General features: G+C 54.3%; 1 protein-coding gene and 1 long non-coding RNA gene across 2 annotated transcripts in view; both read right to left on the bottom strand.

The window, feature by feature from the left end:
- PTGES (prostaglandin E synthase) overlaps positions 1 to 1,287 on the bottom strand; it is an 11,924-nt gene extending 10,637 nt beyond the window's left edge. The window contains exons 1-2 of the mRNA XM_029920411.1: positions 1,066 to 1,287; positions 231 to 647 (exon numbers count right to left, since the gene is read on the bottom strand). Coding sequence (XP_029776271.1) covers positions 231 to 647; positions 1,066 to 1,272 — 624 coding nt within the window. The 5' untranslated portion in view covers positions 1,273 to 1,287. The remainder of the gene's footprint in view (positions 1 to 230; positions 648 to 1,065) is intronic.
- A 6,727-nt stretch (positions 1,288 to 8,014) lies between these two features.
- LOC115276637 lies at positions 8,015 to 16,916 on the bottom strand. The gene is made up of 3 exons (XR_003902034.1): positions 16,826 to 16,916; positions 14,606 to 15,772; positions 8,015 to 9,014 (listed from the first exon to the last, which is right to left on the bottom strand). It is a non-coding gene; the product is annotated as an uncharacterized LOC115276637 (long non-coding RNA).
- Between the last annotated feature and the right edge of the window lie 8,686 nt (positions 16,917 to 25,602).

The raw sequence follows: 25,602 nt of genomic DNA, 5'->3' as shown, positions 1-25,602 counted from the left end.
TTACCTGGTGGCACAGGGAGCGAGGAAACGCTCTTAAAACAGAAGACAAGAAGGTGCGGGTCCTGCCATCCCAAGGGACCGGGAGGGTCACCCGAGGTCTCTCCAGGGCCCTCACACTCTGGCCCTGGGAGCACCTTGGCCAAGTGTCCCATCAGCCCCGCACCTTCCCTGCAGGGCAGCGAGAGAGGGCACCCAGGGCTGGGGGATAAGGGGGCTGCAGGGGAACGTACCTTCTTCCGCAGCCTCACTTGGCCCGTGATGACGGCCACCACGTACATCTTGATGACCAGCAGCGTGCTGCAGAGCAGGAAGGCTGGCAGCGCCTGGCCGCTGGCCAGGGCCAGGACTGGGGGAGACATCTCGGCGGCGGGCGGACCCGAGCTCTGGGGACGGCGGCGGCGGCAGGCTGTGTAGCCGCGACTCTGAGCCGGAGGAGGCGGGGAGAGCCCGCCAGGGGGCCTGTCCGCGCTCAGCACACGCCCACTCTCAGCGGAGGCAGCGACTTCTGCCCCCAGATGCTGGGAGAGAAGCCGAGGGAGGGCCGAGCCGGGTCCCCTGTGCAGCCTCCGGTCCCCGCAGATCCTTAAACACGGTCCCAGTCTGTCTCCTCCTCTGTAGAATGGGGGTTCACGGCAGCGCCTGCGCTTCTGGGGGTGTGACAAAGCCGGACACCTGGCGGGGCATCCGCTGGTGGCAGACAGCACTGGGATCTGTGCCTGTCGCCCTGGGGGTCAGGGCGGGTGGTGGGCCGGAGACCTGAGCCCCCTGTCCCCACTCTCAGCCTGGATGTTTGGACCACTGCGATACCCACTTTGATGTGACTGTGCTCTTTATTTTATTCTTATTTTTTATTTTTATTTATTTTGAGAGAGAGAGAGAGCACCGTGAGTGAGCGAGGCTGGGGCAGAAACAGAGAGAGAATCCCAAGCAGGCTCGGTGCATGGGGTCAGCTCAGAGCCCAACACGCGGCACCATCCCAGGACCTGAGCTGAGATGGGGGGGTGGGCCTGGGGGGGACCTGGGGATGGGGGGAGGGGCAAACATCAGTCTCCTGTGCTTTCTCACCCTTGTGCCTGCCCCGAGGGACCGCAGTGTCGTCTGTCTGGGCTGTGCCCCAAAGCAGCAGAGACCAAGAGAAAGACTGGCCAGAGGGTAGAGACACCGGCCCTGTGCTCTGGGCCCGGACTCGGCCGACGTTGACTCCCAGAGCCAGCTGTGTGGCCCAGGCTGAGCAGTTTCCTCTCTGAATCCTTGTCTCCAACTGCCAAACATCCCCCAGAGTCACTCCGCACAGCCGTTGAGAGAACTCAAGGGAGTCATGTCTAATTACTAAACGCCGGGCACACAGTAAGCCCTTTTCTATATGAGCTTCTGAGCCTCAGTTTCTTCCTCCTCCAAATGGGGGCGATGCTTGGCTTGCCAGGAGGGAGGCTCTTGGAAGCCCCTGTGCTCTCTGCTGGGGGATGGTGGGTGGAGGGGGAGGGGAGGACCGCTTGTCCATTTGCCACGGGGCAAGCCTTCCTTGATCTGGACAAAAGATGTGCTTGTAAGCTGACACCCCCTGTCTCTGGGACACGGGGCTGCCCACTGGGGTTCTCCCAGACCCACGAGATAAATGATGTCACGCTCAGGGACGGGACAGAGAAAGCACTGGACGTCCTGAATTCTGCTTTATCTCTGCCTGGACGTTGGAAGGAAGCGTGCAGGCTTGCCCCTTGCTGGCACGTCTGAGAACACAGGACGCCTGCCCTGCTCGGCCCCTGGGTCGGAGAGGCCACCGGAGCAGCTGTCCTGCCTCTCACAAAGCTCAGCTGTGGCTCTGGGCTCTGGTGTCTCCACCACCCCCGGGATCGCGGACCGGACACAGCCTGGGCGCCGGGCGCCCGCCCTTCCTTGGTTCCGGTGGCGAGTTCTGCCAGGCTTGGTCTCCTGAAACAAGACCAGAACCTCACCCCCAGAGGCCAGGAAAAACCAGCGTGGGCAAAGCCTGATCCTCACCCACCGCTACCTGGAGCCAAAAATAAGAGGGACTTTGTGGGGAAGCCCTTCGGACTGGTGACTTCGTGGTAGGAATCTTTTCCTGAACGTCTACAGGAATGAACCAGCAGAGCCAGGACCTGGCAGGAGGGACGAGGTGGCCTCTGATTTCCGGCCAAGAATTTCCCTAAGCCTCCCTCAGCCGGGGAAGTGCTGGTGGGGGTGGGGGTGGGGGTGATGCCTGCCTCTGAGCTCCGGTCTCCGGTCTCCGCCTGTTAAAAGAAGTGCCCCTTGCCTTGCGGGAGGCGGGCCGACTGGAGATGGCGGGGGCACCGGGTGGGGATGGGGATGCTCTGTGGGCCTGGCCGAGAGGCTCACGGGGAAATACAGCAGGGCCTGCATGAAACAAATGAAGGCGAGTTGAAGTCCTGGGGAGCCGTCCTGGAGGAGGCGTCCTGGGGATCAGAAATGTGTTTCTATCACCCCTGGGCGGTGAATATTGAACGTAGGTCAATCTAGATGTAAAAAAAAATCACTGAGATGTATCTTACTTTGTGATTTTACTGCATTAACACACACACACGCACGTGCACACAGACACACACGAGTTCTCTGGTCACAATGAGAAACGAGGAGCTAAACCGCCATGTGGCTCCTTCTGGCCTTCTGGTCCTCGACATTTCCTGCGGATCAGAGACCCAGCTCTTGGGCTGTTTAATTGTCCGTGACTTCAGAGGAGCTTAAGAGAGAGGAGGAAGTGACCGCACCTTTGCAGCCAGATCCTGACGCCCGGGAGTGTGGCTGGAGGGGGGTGGGGTGGATGGGGGGAAATGAGATGAGATCTGTGAGTCGAGTGATTGAAGTCAGGTTTGCATTGCAGTCGGTCCAGCTGGCATCCACCACGGCTTCTCCTCACCCTTGAGAAGTGGAGTTTGTGGAATGCAAAGAGGTGCAGTGGCCGTGCAAAGGCACAGATTAGCCCTGGCGCTTTCCCATGGCTCTGCATGAGGCAGAGGCTTCCCCCTCCCCCACCGCACCCCCTGCTCCAGGGGGGACCCCCGGAACTCCTCTCAGAATGAGCGATTCCATGAAGGGCTGTCGCTTTGGTCCCCCGGCTCATCTCTCCCCCCTACCTCCTTTGGAGAGATTGCAGCTTTCAGGGACTATGATGTCGGTGGGGCAGCCAATCCGAGCCCTCCCCTTCTTGGGGATGGGGGAGGGCCATGTGACCCAGGGAAGCCAATCACAATGTTCCTGGCATCTGGCAGAGCCAATCAGAGACGTTCTCTGGGAGTTTGTAGTCTGACCCTACTAGGAAGACCCCGTGGGCTCTAGAGCTGAGCCTGGGACTCTCCGCTCGTCTCTCCACGTGGAGGGAGCCTGTATTCTAGAGGCAACAAGGCCCCAACCTCTGACTCACCCGGGGCCTGGACGCCTAGGAGTTTCCGACTTTGCTTAAACAAAACATCAGTCAAATCACGTTTGTCTTTGGCTCCAAGCTGCAGTGGCTCCCGTCTTGCTCAGAGCAAAAGCCAAAGATTGGACAGAGGCCCATGGCCCCATCCCATCTGGTCTCCATCCGGTTCTCTCTGAATGCCTCCCCGGCTGGCTCAGTCAGCCCGGCCAGACCGTCCTCTCCGGGCCCTCACATTCGCCGGACGCTGTCCTTGCTCTGTGCCTTCACTCTGGCAGTAATTCTCTTCCCCTGGACACGCGCTGTGTTGGCACCTCACCTTCAAGTCTTTGCCTGATGTCGCCTCTTCCCCTCCGCCCGCCCCACTCCCGCCACCACCTCCATCGGCTGCACAGCCTGCCCCCACCCTCAGCATTTCTGGTGCCACTTCCCTGCCTCTGCTTTCTCTTTTCTTTTGGCAGCCAGTTTCACGCGATGACGCACCGTGTAATTTATTTCTTGTCCTTTCTGACTAACACCTGGTTTTCTCAGTGGGGGGAGGGAGGGGTCTCAGGCCTGTTTGCTGATGAACCAGAAGCCCCGGTCCCGTGCCTGATGCGGGGACCCCACTGTACTTCACCGAACTGATTCAGGCTCACTTGATCTGGATTTCTTTCTTTATAATCCCAGTCCAGACCCAGAGAACTGAAGAGCTTCAGAGTCTGGTTCCCGGTCCTGCCTCTCTCCTGCCCGCCTACTTCCTGGAATGCCCTGCGGGGAGGCTGCTGCCTTTCCCGACAGGCTCAGAATCAGGGAGAAGCCTCTTTGTCTCTGAGCAGGACGGCTGTCGGGCAGGCTCGGGCCAGAAGGAGACAACCCGCCCCTGGTGTCCTAACCAGGACCGGAAAGACGGTTCCCTGTTGGATGCAGTTAGTTTACACACTGACAGCACAAGCGTTCTACCGCAGCTGACATGTGCTCACAAGGTCCCGGGCTGCGTGCCGCGCTGCTTCCCGGGCTCTCAAGGCCAGCCCGGCCCCGACATCCATTCCTTGACAGCCATGCTGTGGCCTTGAGGGATGATGCCATCTGCTTAAGGACAACAGTTGGATAGGGCGGCGGCCACTGGCCATGGGATTACTCCTGGGCAATGCTCTCACACTCAGCCTTGGCCTCATCACAGATGCCATTGTACGGAATCCTCTGCCGGGAGACATGACTCTTAGACCCATTCTAGAGATTCGAGGCCTGAGGCCGAGGTGAACGGTTATATTCGCCCCGGGCCTCACAGCTGGGCTTGGACCCACGGGGATGTTCTCGCCACAGAGGCCTCCGCAGGGGCCATGGGCTCTGGTCTGGGGGACCTTCTACATGGGCACCACTCTAAAAGCAGCAATCTTCAAAAAAATTTTTTTTTAATTTTTTAAATTTATTTTTGAGAGACAGCGTGAGCAGGGGAGGGTCACAGAGAGAGGGAGACACAGAATCGGAAGCAGGCTCCAGTCTCAGCTGGCAGCACAGAGTCCGACGTGGGGCTCGAACCCACAAACTGTGAGATCATGACCTGAGCCGAAGTCGGACGCTGAACTGACTGAGCCCCCCAGGCACCCCAAGAAGCAGCAATCTTTAATGTGTGATGGAAGGTTCTGCTCCTCTCTGGATGCGCCCCTGAGTCAGAAGCCCCCTGGGGAGTCTTCCCCTCTTGGGAGCGAGGAAGGGCCAAGTGGCTCAGCGGTACAGCCCACTGAGGAAAGACCGGAGGCCACGTGCGGACTGTAGTTCAGCCCTCTGGCGGATGCACTGACACCTGCTACGAGGCCGTGAACCTGGGAAAGCAGGCTAAGCAGCCAGAAACCCAAGAGACTGCGCGTCAGAGGATCCTATTTAAAAGAAATGTGCAGAACGGGTGAATCCGCAGAGACAGAGAGCAAATGGGAGGTTGCCAGGGTGTAGGCGGAGGCCGACTAGGAATGACCCATTTAACGCACGTGAGGCTTTTTTTGGAAGGATGGGAAAGTTCTAGAGAGGATGACGGCGGCTTCACTACAGGGTGAATGTATTCAGCGCCACTAAACTGTACACTTCAAAATGGTTACCTTTTCTTATATTTATTTTTTGAGAGAAAGAGAGACAGAGCACAAGCAGGGGAGGGGCTGAGGAAGGGAGAGAGAGACTCCCAGGCAGGCTCTAGCCTCGGTGCGCGGAGCCCGACGCGGGGCTCCATCCCATGGCCCTGGGATCATGACCTGCGCCGAAGTCAAGAGTCAGCCGACCGCACCAGACAGGCGTCCCTCCCAGGGATTAGTTTGATGTGGAAAAGAGACAGAGGAAGGGAACACTGGGCCGCTGGCTGAGCCGGGCCGCACTCACAGCCCCTGGGGGGCTGCGGCCGGGCTGCGCTGGGCCCATGTTTGCCGGAAGACGGGCCACCGAATGTGGGCCTGAAATGCTGCAGATTCGCGGGCCATCCGTGCTCCTGTCTCAGCACCGCGTGGCCCTTCCGCGCTCCCGCCAAGTGCAGGCCTCGACCGAGCCCATCCACTGCTCCCTGACCGCGGGCCTCAGACCCTGCAACCGCTGCTCAGAGCTGCGCTCAGGCAGGAACGTTTCCTGGATGCTGTTTGGGGACAGCACGCAGCTGACAGGAGAGGCAGATGGGAGGGAGCGGGGAGGGGAGAAATGTTTGTCTCAGCACAAATCCCTGCCAAGACCTTTCCAGAAAAGCTGCAATGCTCCGGGCAGAGGCTCGGGATCAGGCAGAGCCGGGAGCCTCCCGCGCCCAGGCTGCCAGTGCGACCGGCCAGCACACACGCACGCTGCCCCCCGGGCGCTCTTCCCCAGAGGCAGTTCCTGGGTCCGGCTCCCAGACGCATCAGGAACCCATTTCCTAGGAGGCCCTGGGAGGGAAGCTCTGCATTCCTGGGATCACAGTTCAGCCGGGCGGTGGCCCTGGGGACAGCCAGGGGTGGCTCAGGGGACAGCCAGCCGGGGCTTTCCAGCATAGCAATGATGGGAACCCTCCCACTCTTCAGTGGCCCCGAGGACCCCAAACTTCCTGTGTTTCACCAGAAGTGCCAGCCGCTTTCCCTTCAGGCCTTTGTCACAAGGACAATGCTGCTTTATGACTTCAGGTTTTAATTAATTTATTATTTTTTAATGCTTATTATTATTTTTTGGAGAGGCAGGGGGAGAGGGGAGGGGCAGAGAGAGAGGGGGACGCAGAATCCGAAGCAGGCTCCAGGCTCCGAGCTGGCAGCACAGAGCCCGACGCGGGGCTCGAACCCACAAACCGCGAGATCATGACCTGAGCCGGAGTCGGCCGCCTCACCGAGGGAGTCACCCAGGCGCCCCCTATAACCACGTGCTTTTAAACTAATCATCCAAATGCGCCAGCTGCTGACAGCGTTGAGGGGGTGAAGTGCGTGCTTCCGCCCTCAGCTCCGATGCGAGGGCCACGTCCATCTCCGCTGGAAGCCGGCCAGTCTGGGAGACTCACTGACTTTCCAAAAATCATAATAAACAATGACAACAACAGCAGCCGTTGTCAACGAGAAGGCACGTTTCCAGGATGGACACAGACGCCTGCCTCGTCTCTCTTCAGCGCTGTCACCTGGAGGGCGGAGCCTCACTAGCCAACCTTTTAGGGGGAAAGATGGGCTCCGGAGCCCTGAACAACTTTGCCTCAGGTCACAGATCTGGGCAGAGGCGAAGCTCTCCGCCGCCCCGCAGGCAGAGCTGAGGTTTGAAGGCACGCCAGCTGTTCCCTTCTTGCACAACTCTGCTCAGAACTCCTTCCTCGTGCTGAGCCGGATCTGCCCCTGGGGGCCACGGGGCACGCGCATGCTCCATTCTCCTCGCCGCAGGCCTCGGGAATTGCACGCCGCCGCCAGGTCCCCCCCAAATCTCCTCTTCCAGGCAAAACAGACGCAGCCCCCATCAGCGCCCCCTCGGATGGCGTGTTTTCCCAGCCACCGCGACCTGGTTTGTAAGGGTCCCTCTGAGAGGGGCCATGGCACCGGGCGCAGACCAGAGGGGCACCGCCAGCCCGTCGCTGGAGACCCCTCACTGCTGCAAGCACAGCACGAGTTGTGACTCTGAGCAGGTCTGGCTGCACAATCTGTGGGGCCCTGTGCAAAATGCATCAGGAGTTTCAGCCCTGGCCCTGCCTCTGTGCTCAAGATCATGCCACGTGAGCTGGGTAAGGAAGGCACGTCCGACTCCGAGCCAGAGAACGGATAACTTCAGAGCTTGATAAAACATTTCACCACCTCTGCCCAATATAACAGACGCCAACATTTCATTATAAATAACAACACGAACAAGAGCAGCGCTCCGTGTGCCAGGTGTCACTCGGTTTTTTTTTTTTATGTTTTTAATTTATTTTTGATAGAGAAGAGACAGCATGAGAGGGGGAGGGGCAGAGAGAGAAGGAGACACAGAACCAGAAGCAGGCTCCAGGCTCTGAGCTAGCTGTCAGAGCATAGAGCCTGATGTGGGGCTCGAACCCACGAACACGAGATCTGACCTGAGCCGAAGTCGGAGGCTTAACCGACTGAGCCACCCAGGTGCCCCTCGGTATTTTTTTTTAAAACAACGCTTGTAAGGGGGCGCCTGCCTGGCTCAGTCGGTAGGACTCTTGATCTTGGGGGTCCTGAGTTCGAGCCCAGTGTTGGGTGGAGAGATTACTTTAAAAGAAAAGAAGAAAAAGAAAACATCATATAACATTCACGAGGGGCACAGGGAAAGCCTGGGGAAATGTAAACTTAATCTCCGACATCCTGTTGAGATGGATAGTGTGATTATTGCCACTTTACAGATGAGAAAACTCAGATTCAGAGCAGTTGAGTGACTCACTTGGTTATATAACCAGTGAGGGGTCTCAACACAGCGCCTTGGAGGAAGCACTCATAAAACCATTACCTCCAGTTTTCAGAGAAGGTTCCTGAAGGACCTGGGAGGGAGCCGCCACAGCAAAGAGATCAGGGTTGGAGGGCTCAAACCCGGGGCCACAAGGCTATGGAGCCCCACCCCCTCTGCAGTTCAGCCTCTGCCCTTGGGCAGCCCACTGTCACGTGTTGCATAGTGTCCCCCAAAAAGATATGTCCAAGCCCTAAGCTACAGTGTTTGTGAATGTGACCTCATTTGGTAACAGGGTCTGTAACTGGTCAGGGCTCTCCTGGAGAGAGAGAGAGATGGAATGGGTTCACATGATTATAGAGGCTGAGAAGTCCCTCACTCCACCATACGCAAACTGGAGATGAAGGAAAACTCACCGTATAACTCGTCTGAGTCCAAATGCCTGGGGACAAGGACAGTGGGATCCAGGCCAAGGGGCAAGAAGATGAGGGCCCATGCCTCAGCCCAGCGGTAGGACAGTCTCTGCCCTTTGTTCTGTTCAGGCTTCAGCAGATCGATGACCCCCACCCACCACACCAGGACCGGCTGATTTCAAATGCTAATCTTTGGAAACACCCTCACACACACACACACCCTGGAAGAATGTTTCATCTGGGCACCCCAGGCCCAGTCGAGTTGACATACAAAATGAAGCATCCGCAGGGTCTTTGTAGATGTCATTACGTTGAGGACCTGGAGACGAGATGGTCTCTGGACGTGGACTCTGAATCCAATGACCTGTGTCCCCCTAAGAGAAAGGAAAGGGAGACTCAGACACATAGAGGAAAAGGTCATGTGAAGAGGGAGGCAGAGATTGGAGCAATGTGGCCGCAAGCCAGGGGAGGCTGAGGCTGGCCAGCAGCCACCAGAAGACAGCCAGCAGCCACCAGAAGACAGCCAGCAGCCACCAGAAGACAGCCACGAAATGCATTTCCCCCTGAGAACCTCCAGAAGGAACCAACCCGATCAACACCTTGATTTCAGGTCTCTGGCATCCAGGATGAGGAGAGGATCCAGTTCTGTTGTTTCAAGCCAACCAGTCTGCAGTCATTAGTAATAGCAGCCCTAGGTCACTCATACAGTGGCGTCTCGTGTTTTTATTTTATTTATTTTTATTTTTGAGAGAGAGAGAGAGAGAGCGTAAGCAGGGGAGAGGGGCAGAGGGAGAGAGATTCTCAAGCAGGCTCCTGATGTGGGGCTCGATCCCACGACCCTGGGGTTGTGACCTGAGCTGAAATCAGGAGTGGGACACTCAACGGACTGAACCCTCTGGGCGCCCCATCTTCTTGCAGTTTTGCAGGCCTTTGTGTGACTGCAGAATACGTGTAGCTCTTGGTCGGAGCTCCAGAGAGCACTTGCTTCACACAGTCCAGCCAGAGAGTACAGATTTATGTAACTGATTCTGCTGACTTGAAAATAAGTCTGCAGACTCCCTTCTGGAGTCGTAGAGACCTGGGATCCAGACTGGCTGGCCGTGTTGTCCTCATTCAACAACGTGTTTACAGACAAGAAGCCAGAGGGGGCGGGGCTGCTTCCCTGTTAACAGTTAGAGAGGAACAGGACGGACCAGACTCACTCGGACCCCTGTTGCTCCAGAGAGCGCTGTCCGGCAGAGACATAAAGCACATGCCAAGTGCAAGCCACATGTGTGATTTTACATTTTCGAGTCACCATGTTGGGGTGCCCAGGTGGCTCAGTCGGTTAAGCATCCGAGTTCAGCTCTGGTTGTGATCTCACGGGTTCGTGAGTTTGAGCCCCGCTTGGGGTGAGCTCAACTCCCCCCTCCTCGGGTGAGCTTGAGCCCCACTCTGGGTTCCGCACTCCGTGCACACTTTCTCTCTCTTCCTCTGCCCCTCACTTAGTCAGGCTCTCTCTCTCTCTCTCAAAATTAAATTTTTTTTTCTAGTAGTCATGGTAAAGAAAATGAAACAGGTGGAATTAATTTCTATAATCTAGTAAGTTTCCTGGGGCCACTGCTACAAGTTGCCAGGAAGTTGGTGACGTGGAAGAAGAGAAGTTTAGTTTGTCATAATTCTGGAGGCCAGAAGTCCAAAACCAAGGCGTTGGCAGGGTTTTGCTCCCAGGGGAGAATCTGTTCCTTGCCTCTTCTGGCTCCTGGAGATGCTGGGATTCCTTGGCTCATGGCCACCTCGCTCCAACCCGATGCCTCCTCTTCTCCATGTGTCTGTGTGAATCTCCAGCAGCCTCTCACTTACCAACATCCGTGTGATCGCATTCAGGGTTTACCAATGGTCTTGGCCAATCTCCCATCTCAAGATCTTTAGCTGTGTTGAAATGGCAACGAAAGACCCCTTTTCAAAAAAGGTAACACAGGATCCAGGATGTAGGAACTGATATCTTTGGGATATTCCACCTCCTCTCATCATATATTTAAAAACATTTTTTAATGTTTATTTTTGAGAGAGAGAGAGAGAGAAAGGGAGACACAGAATCTGAAGTAGGATCCAGGCTCTGAGCTGTCAGCACACAGCCCGACACGGGGCTCGAACCCACAAACTGTGAGATCATGACCGGAGCCAAAGTCTGACACTTATCCAACTGAGCCACCCAGGCACCCCTATAATAATATATTTTATTTAACCTAATATATTGGAGCACCTGGGTGGCTCAGTCAGTTAAGCACTTGACTCTTGATTTCGACTCAGGTCATGATCCACAGTTCGTGAGAGTGAGCCCCGAGTCAGGCAATGACAGTGTGGAGCCTGCTTGGGGTTCTCTCTGCGCCTTCCTGCTCATGTGCTCCTCTCTCTCTCTTGCTCTCAAAATAAATAAATAAACTTAAAAAAAAGAATATATTAACTTAATGTATCAAAAATATCTCTTTTGGGGTACCTGTCACTTAAAGGTCTGACTCTGGATGTTCAAAACACTCAAAAATAAACATTAAAAATGTTTTTAATTTAAAAATATTATTACTTTTTAAAAATGTTTATTTTTGAAGGAGAAAGACAGAGGCAGAGCCTGAATAGAGGAGGGGCAGAGAGAGAGGGAGACACAGGATCCAAAGCAGACGCCAGGCTCCGAGCTGTCAGCACAGAGCCCGATGTGGGGCTCGAACCCACAAACTGCAAGATCATGACCTGAGCCGAAGTCGGACACTTAACTGACTGAGTCACTCAGGCGCCCCTCCCCCAAATATTATCACTTTAATGTGTAGTTAATATTTTTAAATTATTGAGATATTTTCCTTGTTTTCATATGAAGTCTTCAAAAGTCATTATGAACTTTACGGTCACAGAACACCTCAGTCTGGATTCACCACGTTTTGGGAGTTCGAGGGCCCCATCTGGCTGTGGCTCCCAAATTGGACAGCACTGCTCTACATAAAGAGATGGGGTCCTGTCATTGACCTCTCACTGGGCAATAGAATGTTCTAGAAGTTTCTGGTTCTTTGATTTCTTTAAGATACATTGCGCAAGGTCACAGATGTGATGAAAATCTCAGATGAAATGCATGCCTTTCTGTTCCGCTCTCAAGATCTGTGAATCAAGATGTTGACGCTGTCCTTGGGGTGTGTGCCCAAATCGTGGGCTGATTTCAAGCAAGCTGGATGTGAAGGTCAAGTCTGCAAAGCCCAATTTATTGCTAAAAGGGCAGCAAAACTCCTCTCCCCGCCTATGAAACGCTCTGGTTTTCCGTGGCCAGCTCCTGTGTTACATCTCATCTCCCTTTTGGAGAGGGGACACTGAGGCCTGGAGAGACTCCGTAGCCTGCCCACCGTGGCTCAGGAGTTGAGGGGCAGGAAGGAAACAGGAGCCCTGAACCGATGCCTGCTATCCCAGCATCCCACTTTGCCTCTCTGAGCCGCGCTTTCTCCATCTGTAAAATGGGTGTGATCATCGACCTTTCATCGGTGATTACTGAGATAATGCAGGTGACACAGGGGATTGTGCCCGGTTTTATATGTAAACATAGGCTGTTGTTGCTGTTTTAACTGAGATTCCACCAGGCCCGCGTCACCCCTGAGGCAGAGCCTGGGGGCTGGAGAAACGGCGTGTGAAGGCCCTACCCTACCCACCCCGACCCCCACCATGAAAACGATCAGTCCCCCGGGCCAGTAGAGACTGGTAAAGAACTAATCACTCACAACAAGACTAGAAGCTTAATGACGCGTGTGTATCAGGTGAGGAGTACAGGGGAGGGAGGGGTGCTTTTGCTGAGTCCTCTGGGAACCTGATTAGCTGGTCGGAAGCCGGAGGGTGTACCCGGCCAGGCCTAGAATGGGAGCCCAGCCTGAGCCCCTGTCCGGGGTCCCCCTTGGGCGCTGGGGCAGACACACCTCACCGAGGAAGCGGACCCAGGCAGTTCCGGGGGTGTGACCAGCACGGCCACAGCTGATTGGACAGTGGAGAGCTGCGTGCAGGGCAGCCAATGGGAGGCTAGCACACAGCCAATGCGCGCAAGAGCCGCTGTATAGATGCTCCCCAGGTGTGAGGAGTGCTCCCCAGGTGGGAACAGAAGGTGGCCAGAGAGGATGGAAAGGTGGCCCCGGGCGCAGGAGGAGGCTGAGCCCGGTAGCCCCGAGATGGGGTGGGGTGGATGTGAGTGGCTGGACAGTGCAGAGAATCTTCGCGAATCACTCCTGCTCCCGATCATGCCGGAGGTCCTCACCTCCCTTCCCGCTCTCCTTGTACCACGAACATCCTCACCACGAGCCCCTCTACCCTAACCAACTACCATTAACCGGAGCCGGTTAGCACAGTCTGTCACCTGCTCCCCAGGGCGCTGGGGTCCCCGCCAGAAGCCGAAGCCCCACCCAAGGCCTCACCTGGTTTTGGGGTACTATAGGGTAAGTTTTCTGTGCAAGCCTCTCCTAGCTTCCCTATCCAGATCCCTCCCACCCAGCCATCCCCAACCCTAACTCCACCGCCATGAAGGCCTCCCTGCTCTCACCTTGTCCCAGGAGCCAGCCCCCCACAGAGGAACACAGTTTGACCCAGACAAGCCCTTTGCAGCCAGCAGCACCCCCGTCACATCGTATTTCCTGCCAGCTTGTTCTCTGGGCACAGTTCTGACCGCATGGACGCATCAGTGGGGATGGGGAGGGAGTCACTTGGGACCAGCAGCTGAGGAAAAACACCAATTAGCTCTCCCCGGAGGGGGCCCAGAGCCCTGGGGTTAAGCAAGCACAAACTTGTCTGAGACCTGACAAAAGAGAACAGGTTTTCTTAGAGCCTCAGCTGGGGTGGCAAACGGGGGCTGGGCGAGTGATAAAATAACAATTCTGTAACGAAATTAATGATAATGGCTAAGTTTCCCGGCCAGACCCTGGGCTTTATGCGTATTAGCTCAGTGTCTTCTTGTAACAGTCCCAGGAGGTGGGTCTATGATTATCCCCATTTTAAAGATGAGGACACTGAGGTTCAGAGAGGAGTGAGTCCATTTCTGTGCTAACCCGCAGCACCACGTCTGCATACATGACCGGGGTACGTGAGGAAGGCCCTCCAGGGAGCCCAGGGCAGGACGCTTGGCTGGGAAGGGGCTGCAGCCCGGAGCAGGTTCAGAGGGGCCCTTCAGGCCAACGTCCCTCGGGCCAGGTCGGATGCTCTCATCCCCCTGGGGCCGCCACTTTTTGGTCTGGACTGTCCATCTCAGAACTGCAGGCAGGTACCGCATAATCACGTGCTCAGCCCGAGCACTAGGCTGGGTGTGTGTGTGTGTGTGTGTGTGTCCTAGAATCGTTCTGAACTCAGAGTCTAAAATGGCCCGGCTATGTCCCTTGCTGTCCCCATGCCTCCCAGCACAAGCTGCAGCCAGGGACCCAGGCGATCCGGTTTGACCCTCCCGTCCCATCCTGGGGACAGCACGTTTTCGTATTACATACAATATAATCATATAATAATAATAATTTGACATTATTTTTATATTTTTAAAAAGCTTCTTCCTCTTAGCTGGATGCCAGGTTTACACCCAGCTTTCAGTCACACCCCGACCCCCAGCACTGCACAGACTGAGCCACACACCTAAGCCTGTGCAAATGGGAGGCTGGTGACCAGAACACCAGAGTCCGTTGTCATGGGAACCAGGGACACAGGAGGTCCCAGCACAGCCTGGGGTGAAGGTTATAGGATTAAAGTGGGGGGCTGGAGTGCCCCCTGGAGGCACTTTTCTGGCCAGTTCATCCATTCGATCCCCGGAGCCTGAGGACACCAGACACAGTGCCGGGTGCCGGCGACACGGGGCTCACGTGAGAGGCGTCCTGGCCTTGGGAGTGGTTTGCAGCCATCTCTGGCCAACTCTCCACCCTGGGACCTCTCGCCAACCCAGACCTGGAGTTCCACTGAGCCAGCCTCAGCCCCCCCAAGCCCCACCTCTTACCCGGTCCCCAGGCGCCCCTGCCTGAGCTCATCCTTGATGACTTCAGCCATGTCACATCCAAGGCCGGGGCCAGCTTGAGATCCGAGGGGCTTTGGGCTCTTGCCTTCCCCTCCCTCGGGCTCCAGCATGACTCAGGCGGGGACAGGCCCCAGGCTGTGGTAAGGCTCTCCATTTTTATGCAATCTCTGTCTTCACTCAAACCACAGGCCCTGCCGGGCTCTCCCCTCCTTCACCCGCCTTCCGCGGCCTCTCAGCCCGCTGACGTCAGGGTTCCCAGGCCAGGCAGATAGAGGCCCTCACCTCTGCCGAGGTCAAGGCTAGTGTCCTCGTCGGTCATGTGCCCGGCGGCTCAGGGGTGCGGAGACATGAGGGCTCAGGAAAACCATCCCAGCAGCCGCCGGAATGGGGGTTCCCTCTGCGCAGGGGGGGTACCGACTGGGATGGGAACACGAGGGACCCTCTTGGGTGCCGGGAAATGTCTGTCTCCCTCTGCGTGGATTTCATTAAAAAAGAAAAAAAAGGGAAATAAAATCCCAATGCCCAGATCTGACTGGAATCGCGGAGCAGGTAGGGATTGCCAAGTACTGTACCGGGAAGCCTGGAGGAAACGCGGACCTGGAAGAAAAGATCAAGCATTCCGCTTTGTGTTGAACCCGATGCTGGACATGTACATCATCCCTAGTGCCTTCCCCAGGATACACGATGCCAACGGGCCGTCTGTGCACGCTCAGCTGAATTCCTACAAGTAGCATTTCTGGATCAGAGCATGCCGGTAAGGCTCCGGATTCCCATGGCCAACGAATTTCCCCGATGTGCGTTCCTAATGCATTCATTCATCTGCTCTTCCTTCCTTCCCTGGGTGCCAGCTTGGTGCCAGGCCCTGTCCTGGGTCCTAGAGACACGGCGGCACACGAGACAGGGAGATGGCTGTCATCTGCTCCTTAGAATGAGGGTCTGGGATGGCGATCAGGGTGGGAAGAGGGACCCTCTTGTTCGGAGGGATCCGTTCAACCCTGAAACGGTGCACACACTGAAAATGCTTGCCCGCAATGTTGGCCTGAAACTGGTGATCGGCTCTTTGTCGTGGCTTTTCTTCTAGAGCCAGAGAAGAAGTCTTGGAGAGCCAGAGCCGGAGGAGCTGGGAGCGGGGTGTGGGCGGTGAGAGCACTGTAGGAAAGAGCAGAGAATGTGCAAAGGCCCTGCACGGACGGGTACAGGGCAGGGGAACAGGACCAGGCAAGAGGTTTGCCTTTCATCCTCAGAGCAATGGGAATCATGAGAGGATTTTCAGCAGCTGAGGGACTTGGATTTTTATTTATTTGAAAATTTTTTTTTTAATTTTTGAGAGTGAGAGAGAAACAGAGTGAGCAGGGGAGGGTCAGAGAGAGAGGGAGATACAGAATCCGAAGACAGACTCCAGGCTCTGAGTTAGCTGTCAGCACAGAGCCCGACGCAGGGCTGGAACCCACGGACTACGAGATCATGACCTGAGCCAAAGTCGGGCACTTAACCCACTGACCCACCCAGGCACCCCCGGATTAAAAAAAATTGTTTTTAACATTTATTTGTTTTTGAGGGACAGAGAGAGACAGATCATGAGCAGGGGAGGGGCAGAGAGAGAGGGAGACACAGAATCAGAAGCAGGCTCCAGGCTCTGAGCTAGCTGTCAGCACAGAGCCAGATGCAGGGCTCCAACCCACGAACTGTGAGATCATGACCTGAACCGAAGACTGAGCCACCCAGGCACCCCACAGGCGTCCCTGGATTTTCAAAAGATCATCTGACTGCTGTGGGCGAAGGGCTTGCCGGGACGGGGCTGGGGAGAGGAGTTGGAAGTCGGTTGAATAAGTTAGACACTATTTTGTCCACGAAATTTGTATTTAGGTCCTCTGCACTGGCCACTAAAGGCAGCTTATGCACAAAAAAGTACTGTCCTTAGTCACCCGAATGGATGTGATCTGCCTCAATATGGAACAGAGGTTCAGGATCAAGACCTGGAGAGGGGGCCACAATACATGGTCACATTTTTGAAAAAGTTCCAGAACAATGGTGATTGCATCAATCCCTTTTTTGCACAAGCAGAAGCAAATATGTACACACAGAAAGGGCCAAAGGTTTGTAGAAGCAGAGAGAAAGGTCCAGAAGGAGGAGCGGCCAGCCAGCAGCTGCCGGTCTCTGCGGAGCAGGCGCAGAGAGATGAGCGTCCCTCCTTCATCTCACCCTCCTGAGTCGTAGGAGCTCTTCCTCGGGTCCGCATTTCACACCGTCCAGCCTCATTTTCAACGCCGTTTAGAGGAAACGGGATGGAGCAATAAGTTAGATCACAGCGAGAGGCTGGAAGAGACGAATCTAGGGGGCGGGGCTTCCACCCCCCCACAACATTGGGCCCGTCTCTCTAACGGGTCACTGGCACAAAAAGGGGCACCTTCGCTTAGAACCCCAAGGACATGCAATCAGAATAATGCACGACCCACTATGCACAAACCAGCAACGAAAAACACCGTGGGGGGCGTCTGGGGGCTCCGTCGGTTCAGTGTCCGACTTCGGCTCGGGTCATGAGCTCACGGTGCGTGAGTTTGAGCCCCTCATCGGGCTCTGTGCTGACAGCTCGGAGTCCGGAGCCGGCCTTGGATTCTGTGTCTCCCTCTCTCTGCCCCTCCCTCACTCATGCTCTCTCTCTGTCTCTCAAAAAATAAATAAGTGTTAAAAATTAAAAAAAAAGAAAAGAAAAGAAAAACATTGTGGGATTAACTGGGAAATCTTAAATTTTTTTTAAATGTTTTCTTTATTTTTGAGAGATAGAGACAGAGCCCAGAGAGAGAGAGGGAGACAGAATCCGTGCTGTCAGCACAGGGACCCTGATGCGGGGCTTGAACTCCTGAACTCGGGATTATGACCTGAGCCAAAGTCAGACACTTAACTGACTGAACCACCCAGGTTCCCCTGGGGAATCTTAATAAAATCTCATTTTAGGTAAGAGGAGAACCATCCGAAATGGAAGCATGGAAACCACTGACAGATTAAAGCAGATCATGAAATAGTATATATTCGGTTCCCAAAATGAAATCACATCAGCATCATTAAACCGAAGAACATTCCATAAAGCCACAGCGTCTCCTCAGCCAGTGATCTGGTCGGCTGGGGTCTCGGTCTGGAGAACAAAGCCGTGCGCCCCGGCTCTGTGCGCCCCGGCTCTGTGCGCCCCGGGGCCCTGCGTCTTGCTTTCTCCCCAGCCGTGCGGTCCAGCTGAGCGTGGCCTTTGCTCTCAGCTCTGGTGTCCCACTTGCATTCCCCTTGGGACCCCCGCCCCCGAAACCTCGGACCCCTGGCGTGATCCCACCCATCACAAAAGCGTTGGGGTTCAACACGCATGAGCCATGCGCCTCCCACCACCGCGGAGAGGGACGTGGGAACGCGATGTAGAACCGAGTGGGCAACCGGACGGCGCCCGGGATGGGGAGGAGGCGCGGGTCAGCAAAGCAGGCGGGAGATGGAGCCTGCGCTCCTGCGGCTCGGGGTTCAAATCCCGTCAAAGCTGGGGAACTCCGGGCAAAGCTTCGAGGGTTTTCCCTCATCCACCACCCCCCGGGCAGGAGACAGCAGCTCAGCTCTCTGACAAGGACTCTGCCTACCAATGTGGGCGGGGTTCCCGGCGATGCCCCCCTGCTCAGTCCTCCCCTGGGCACCCAGGTCCTTTTTAGGTTCTCCCCCAGCCTAGCAACTGTCATTGATTTTGGTTCAATTTCAAATTTGGCTTCTCCTGACAACCAAATGCAAGGCTGAATCTTTGATTATATCTTGGATTAAAAACAAAAAAAACCAAAACCAAAACCTCTAAAGGATAGTATTGGGTAATTGGGGGAACTTGAATGTGGATGGTATCATTGACACTATGACTAAACTGAAACTAAGTTGCGGAGGATGCTGGTACTGTGGCCTTCTGGGAGTTGCCCTTAACCTTAGGAAGTACGTGATGGAAGGTTTGGGGTGAAGTGTCATGATGTCTGCAAAGCGCTTTCAAACAGGTCAGCGAAAGGAATAAAGAGGTGGCCAAATGGGAGAGCGTTCACACTGGGTGAATCCCCGTGATGGACATAGTATTCTACTTTCTGTAGGTTCAGTCCCCTGCTCCCCCAAATAAAATACTATCAATGTTTTTAAATGTTTATTTATTTTTGAGAGACATAGTGAGCAGGGGAGGGGCAGAGAGAGAAGGAGACACAGAATCCGAAGCAGGTTCCAGACTCTGAGCCATCAGCACAGAGCCTGATGCGGGGCTCGAACTCACGAACCGAGAGATCATGACCCAAGCCAAACTCCGATGCTTAACCGACTGAGTCCTCCAGGCGCCCCTCAATTTTCTAAAAAGGGGACTCTTGCTTTCTTGTTGCCTTAGGAAGGGGGTTGGGAGCTTTTCTCCCCCTTCTCTCTCCTTCCCCTGAGTCATCCTCCGGACCCCCAACTGGGGTATGCACTTGTGTGCCAACGCGTGTGCTGGGCGGGCCCGGGGAGAGCTGCTGCCAGCTGCTTCCAAACCGTCCTCGCTGGGCTGGTTCAGCCTGGATGCTGGTCCACGATCACGTCTGTTGCCAAACTGCTGGCCACTGTCCCCCACCCTCCATCGGGAGCCCCTCTGAGCAGTGTCCCTCTGCAAAAGGCCCACATTCTTTGACCAGCATGATAAATGTCTCCACCTAATTTAGGCTGATCTCACCGAAGCAACTTGGCTCGGTCTGGAATTCATTCCTGCTTCTGTAGAAGGGAGGAGGGTCACAGTGTACTCTGGGAGTCTGTGGACATTATACACCTTCTCTCAAAAATCGCACTCATTCATTTTGCATGTCACGTCAAGAAGCCAACAGAATGTGTGAAGGTCACTCACTGGCCCAACGTTAAAATTCTATGGACCAGGGGCGCCAGGGGGGCTCAGTCGGTTAAGCCTCCGGCTTTAGCTCAGGTCAGATCTCACGTTCGTGGGTTCGAGCCCCGCGTCAGGCTCTGTGCTGATGACTAGTTCAAAGCCTGGAGCCTGCTTTCAGTTCTGTGTCTCCTTCTCTCTCTGCCCCTCCCGCTCTCATGCTCTGTCTCTCTCTGTATCAAAAATAAATAAAACATTAAAAAAATTAAAAAAAATTCTATGGACCAGACAGAAAGGGGCCACAACCTGGACGCCTGAGTGGCTCAGTGGGTCGAGCATCTGACTCTTGATTTCGGCTCAGGTCACAATCCCAGGGTTGTGGGATCAAGCGACGAGTCAGGCTCTGTGCTGACCTCAGAGCCTGCTTGGGACTCTCTCTCTCCCTCTGTCCCTCTCCCTTCTGCTCTTTCGCTTTCCCTCTTAAAAAAAGTAGGGGTGCCTGGGTGGCTCAGCCGGCTAAGTGTCCAACTTTGATCTCGTGGTTTGTGAGTTCGAGCCCTGCATCAGGCTCTGTGCTGATGGCTCAGAGCCTGGAGCCAGCTTCGGATTCTGTGTCTCCCTCTCTCTCTGCCCCTCTGGTACGTGGGTGGACAAAATGTGGTCTGTCCTTATAATGGAATACTATTCAGCAATAGAGAGGAACAGTCTATAGAAACATGGATGATACTCAAAAATATGCCCAGGAAAAGAAGCCGGACAGGAGAGACCATGTGTTACTGGCCTACGCAGGGGACACATCCAGAAGAGGCGGGCTCTAAAGACAGAAAGTAAACTCATGGTGACCTGGGGTGGGGACAGCAAACATGAGTAAATGTGCCGGGGAGATGACATGCTTTCAAACTGATCTGTGATGATGGCTCTTGCCTAACTCGGTACATTTCCTAAAAATCACAACATTGTACCCGTGAAAAGGGTGAACTACGTGGTATGCAAATACGCCTCTATGATGTAATTCTAAAATGTTCCTGGGCTCCAACATATGGACTTACAGCGTTTTGTTTTGTTTTGTTTCAGAGAACCTTATTTTTTACAGACCTGCCCACGTCTGGCGGACACACAGGGCCTCGTGATTCAGACTCACGGACTCATGATCTTAGGTCTGACCTCATCTCCTTTACCCCAACCCCTCACACATCTGTGCTGCTCCAGCTGGGGTGTGCATCCCTGGGGGGGCGGGAACGGGGGGCACGGTGTCCATGGTGCTCACCGCTGCATCCCGGAGCCTCTAGATACTTTCGAAGCAGCAAAAGAAGGAAACAACGGTGTCACCCCCACTGGGGGAGGTGGCAGGTCTCCAGCTGCGCCTTTTATGTTTATTTATTTATTTTGAGGTGGGGGAGGGGCAGAGAGAGCGAGAAAGAGCCCACATAGGCTCCGTGCTATCAGCACAGAGCCCAACTCGGGCTTAATCTCATGAACCCTGAGGTCATGACCTGAGCCCAAACCCAGAGTCAGATGCTTAACCCACTGAGTCCCCCCGGGGGCCCCCTGGCTGCTGTCTCTACAGGGTTATCACTTAGCCAACCACATCCCTCCCCTGGGCTGGGCTCCCAGGGATATCTTTACCTTCAGGAGTTGGGTGCTCCTGGGATTACTCAGAGTGGTGTGGACAGCAGCACTAATGTTTCCTCCGTTTAGGAAAGGCCTGCTATGTGCCAGGGGCTTCTCATTTAACCCTTGCTACAGTCCAGGGTAGGGCCTGGTATCATCCCCACAAACCTGAGGCCCAGAGATGTTAAGACAGTCGCCCAAGGTCCCACAGCTGCTCAGAAGTGGAGCCTGGATGTGAAGTTAGGGTCTTTATGCCAAAGTCAAGGCATTTGAGATTCAAAATGGCTCATTCCACCTTCCAGAGGGCGCATACATCTCTGGATCATTCAGTGGACAGAAGTGGAATGATATCAGTCAGACGTGGGCCTGGGGACTGGACCCCTCGTTGACATCTGTTTTAATGCCCAAGAACTGCATCTTGGGTAATTTCAAGGATTAGGAAAGAGATACTCAGTCAACACCAGTGAATGGTATTTTGCTGCGTCAGCTAGCGGTCCTTTTGTTACCTGGGCGCTGCTTTCTACCTCGACGTGCCTCCCCTGTTCTCAGATAAATTCTCTTGCCTCTCTGCTTGTCTTGCAAAAATTGCTTCTTCCTCCTTTGAGGTTGCTGGGGTTCTCCGGAGCCTCCCCATTTCTAACCCGGCCTGCTGGCCCCATCTAGTGGTTAGACTCGGGAAGTACACTAACTTCCCCCTGGGTGAGGAGGCAAGGCTTGGGCGAATGAATGCCTTTCTAGCCCTTTTCTCTCAGGGACTTTAGCAACATCCGTCAGGTCAGCAGATTCTCCGGATGTGTTCCAGCTACCTCTCTGGCGTCCGCCCTCACTCTTGTACTCAATTCTACACGATTTCATCGAAGGAAATAACATAACAGCCCAGATGTAACCAATGGTTATGTTTTTGCCAGGCAGTCCCGTCAGCTCTCTGCATTTTAATAAAAGTAAAGCTCCAAGCCCCATCCCTTTGATGTTCCTCCCCAAAAGTCACCTCCATGCCAAAATTGGAGTCTAACTAACTAAATTTATGTATTTATTTTTGGGAGACTGTGAGCAGGGGAGGGGCGGTGAGGGAGGGAGGCAGATGATCCCAAGCAGGCAGCGGGGAGCCTGACGGGGGACCGCATCCCACTGTGAGATCATGCCCTGAGCCGAAATCAAGAGTCAGACGCCTAACCGACTGGGCCACCCAGGCCCATCAGTTTGTTTTCAGAGTCTGTTGCTTGGTTTGTCTCTCTCTCTCTCTTTTTTTCCTTTGTTCATTTGTTTTGTTTCTTAAATTCCACATATGAGTGAAATCATATGGTTTTGTCTTTCTCTGACTTATCTCGCTCAGCATAATACTCTTGAGCTCCATCCTTGTCATTGCAAATGGCAAGATTTCATTCTTTTCTACGGCTGAATAATATTCATCACACACACACACAGGCACACGACATGTTGTTTATCTATTCATCTGGACACGTGGGCTGTTTCCATAATCTGGCCATTGTAAATAATGCTGCAGAAAACATAGGGGTGCGTGTATCCCTTTGAATTAGTGGTTTTATATCTTTGAGTAAATGCCCCGAGTAGGGCAGTTACCAGATCATAGGGGTAGTTCTATTTTTAACTTTCTTTTTTAATATATTTTTTAATGTCTTATTTATCTTTGGGAGAGAGAAAGAGAGACACAGCGTGAGCAGGAGAGGGTCAGGGAGAGAGGGAGACACAGAATCTGAAGCAGGCTCCAGGTTCCGAGCTATCAGCACAGAGCCCCACCCGGGGCTCGAACCCACAAACTGTGAGATTGTGACCCGAGCCGAAGCTGGACGCTCAACCGACGGAGCCCCCCAGGTGCCCCTATTTTTAACTTTCTGAGAAGCCTCCACACCGTTCTCCACAGGGGCTGCCCCTGTTTGCATCCCGCCAACAGCGCACCAGGGTTCCTTTTCCTTCCCTATCCTCACCAGCACTCGTTTCTCGTGTTGTTGATTTGAGCCACTGTGACGGGTGCGAGGTGATACCCCGCCGTGGTTTTGACTTGCGCTTCCCGGATGCTGAGTGATGTCCGCGTGTCTGCCTGCCCGCCGTATGTCTTCCGAGAAATGCCTGTTCGTGTCTTCTGCCCATTTTTTCCACTGGCTTATTTGGGTTTTGGGTGTTGAGTTGAATCGGTTCTTTACATATTTTGGACACTAACCTTCATCAGACATGTCATTTGCAAGTCTCTTCTCCCACTCCGTAGGCTGTCTTTCAGTCTTACTGTTTCCTTTGCTGTGCAGAAAGCGACTTTTTATTTGGATGTCATCCCAAAAGTTTATTTCTGCTTTTATTTCCCTTGCCTCGGGAGACACATCTAGAAAGGTGTTGCTACAACTGAGGTCAGAGAAACTGCTGCCTGTGCTCTCTTCTAGGATTTTTATGGTTTGGGGGCTGGCATTTAGGTCCTTAATCCATGTTGAGTTTGTTTTTGTGTATGGTGTAGAAAGTGGTCCAGTTTCATTCTTCCACATGTTGCGGTCCAGTTCTCCCAACACCATTTGTTGAAGAAGCTGTCTTTATCCCGTTTCATATTCTTGCCTCCCTTGTTGAAGATTAATTGACCATATAATTGTAGTTTTCTAATTTGTTCCATTGCTCTGAGTCCATTTTTGTGCCCGTGCCATACTGTTTTGATCACTATAGCTTTGTAATACACTCGATGTTGAAGTGCATGTGCATTTTTAATATGCAAATAAACGGTGTGCTGTGCCTTTCGCTCAACCCTTATTCCCGAGATTTATGGACATTGACACACATAGTTCAAGTTCATCCATTTTTGTCTGCCACTTAGTATTCCATTGTAGGACTAGACTGTGGTTTGCTTATCCATTCCCCTAGTGATGGAAAATTAGGTTTGATTCCAACTTGTAACATTACAAATAGAGCCTCAACACCCTCCAGTGCATCCTCTGTGCGCATGTGTGGGTCCCTCTAGGGCTGGGCTTTGCACCGTCCATGCTGTGATGGGCAGTTGGGAAGAGCCCGGGGAAGCCGGAGCCCTGAGTCCAGTCACTTGGTGCAGCAGTCTCTCCACAGTGGGGGGCACCCCTCCTTTCCCTCTCTTCACACGCCCTAACGTGACAAAGGTGTGAAAAGGAATTCAGGAGCCGCAGAGCATGCAATCTTCAACCTTGCCAGGATTGTCAAATTAGTCTTGTCTTCGACCTTATGTCTTTAACTGTCTTTGGGGGTCTCTTGCTCCCCCAGAAGATCTGGGTGACCTCTGTTTCCTGGGGACACAGCTTAGGACTGCAGAGCACCCACCCACCCATTCATTTCACAGACCTTTATTGACATCTGTGGCGGGAGTAATGAAGTCCCCGTCTCTGACCCAGGAGGCTCATGTCTCTGACAGGCACTGTGAAACTGGGAGGCCAGCACGTGAACTTGCAGGCAGGGTGAGACCTGAACACCTTTGCCATTCCTGGCAGGACACCCCCCTTCCCCACCACGTGCAAAGCACTGGTCACAAGCCTGAAGGGTGCAGAGAGAGGGGTCACCCTTGGTCTCTTAGGAAGGGTACGATGGCTAATTTTATGTGTTAGTTTAACTAGGTCATGAGGGGCCCATGTATCTGGTTGAACATTATCTCTGTGTGTGTCTGTGAGGGGGTCTCTGGATGAGATTAACATTTGAATTGGTAAACAGAGTAAAGCAGATTGTCCTCCCCCATGTGGGTGGGCCTCATCCAATCTGTTGAAGGGGTGAGTAGAACGAAAGACCAAGTGAAAGATAATTCTCTGGCTGAGTGAAGGAATGAAGGAACCTCAGTGTTGGGATGGGGCTGAGCGGGGCTGCTGGGCAGAGTGGGAACGCATGGCGGCGGGGAGGCCGGCACCGGGTGGGAGGAGACAGGGAGATCCACACTAGGGCTAGGTCCTCTGTTGGGAGGGGCCCTTTCCTCATCCACATGATTCAGCTGAGTGGACCAGGGGACACCTGACCCAGGCTGGGCCAATCAAATCCCTTCCCTGGGAGTTTGGAATCAGGGTTGAGCAGGGGAGCAGAAGACAGTGACTGCATGGTGTCTCTGGGTGTCTGGGGTGGCACACGGAGGGCCAGGTGCCGTGTGGAGAAAGGAGCAGATCCACACAGGGAAGGGGATGGGAGAGAAGGAGGGGGGGAGCCGGGCCCTCTGGACCCGACTGAAGCCCCTCCCTCAGCCCCCAGTCCCTCTGCATGGCGGGTGAGATTTTGTGAGTCTCCTTGGCCCTCACCACCCAGCTCCTTTGACTGCTTAATGCAGCTCTGGTGTTTCCTTTGGTTTGAAACCCACATGGATGCAATCCATTAACCATCTTCTCCAGCGCTGGGTTGGGACCTCTCCTGTGTGACCGATCTGGGCAGCAGATTTCCTTTGCCCGTTGTGTTTTGCTCATCAAGTGAGTTGGCAACAGTCGAGCCCACATCCACTGGGAAGTCAAAGGGGGTGGCCGGGTCCCAGGCAGAGAAGAAGTCAGCCTTGGGCCAAACACGTTCTGCAGAGAATTCAGGAGCGAACACCCGA

Source organism: Suricata suricatta, chromosome 13 (genome assembly GCF_006229205.1).
Source record: "Suricata suricatta isolate VVHF042 chromosome 13, meerkat_22Aug2017_6uvM2_HiC, whole genome shotgun sequence".
NCBI classification, from domain to species: domain Eukaryota; kingdom Metazoa; phylum Chordata; class Mammalia; order Carnivora; family Herpestidae; genus Suricata; species Suricata suricatta.
Note: the sequence above shows the minus strand (reverse complement) of the source record. Positions and strands in the feature narration are given on the sequence as shown.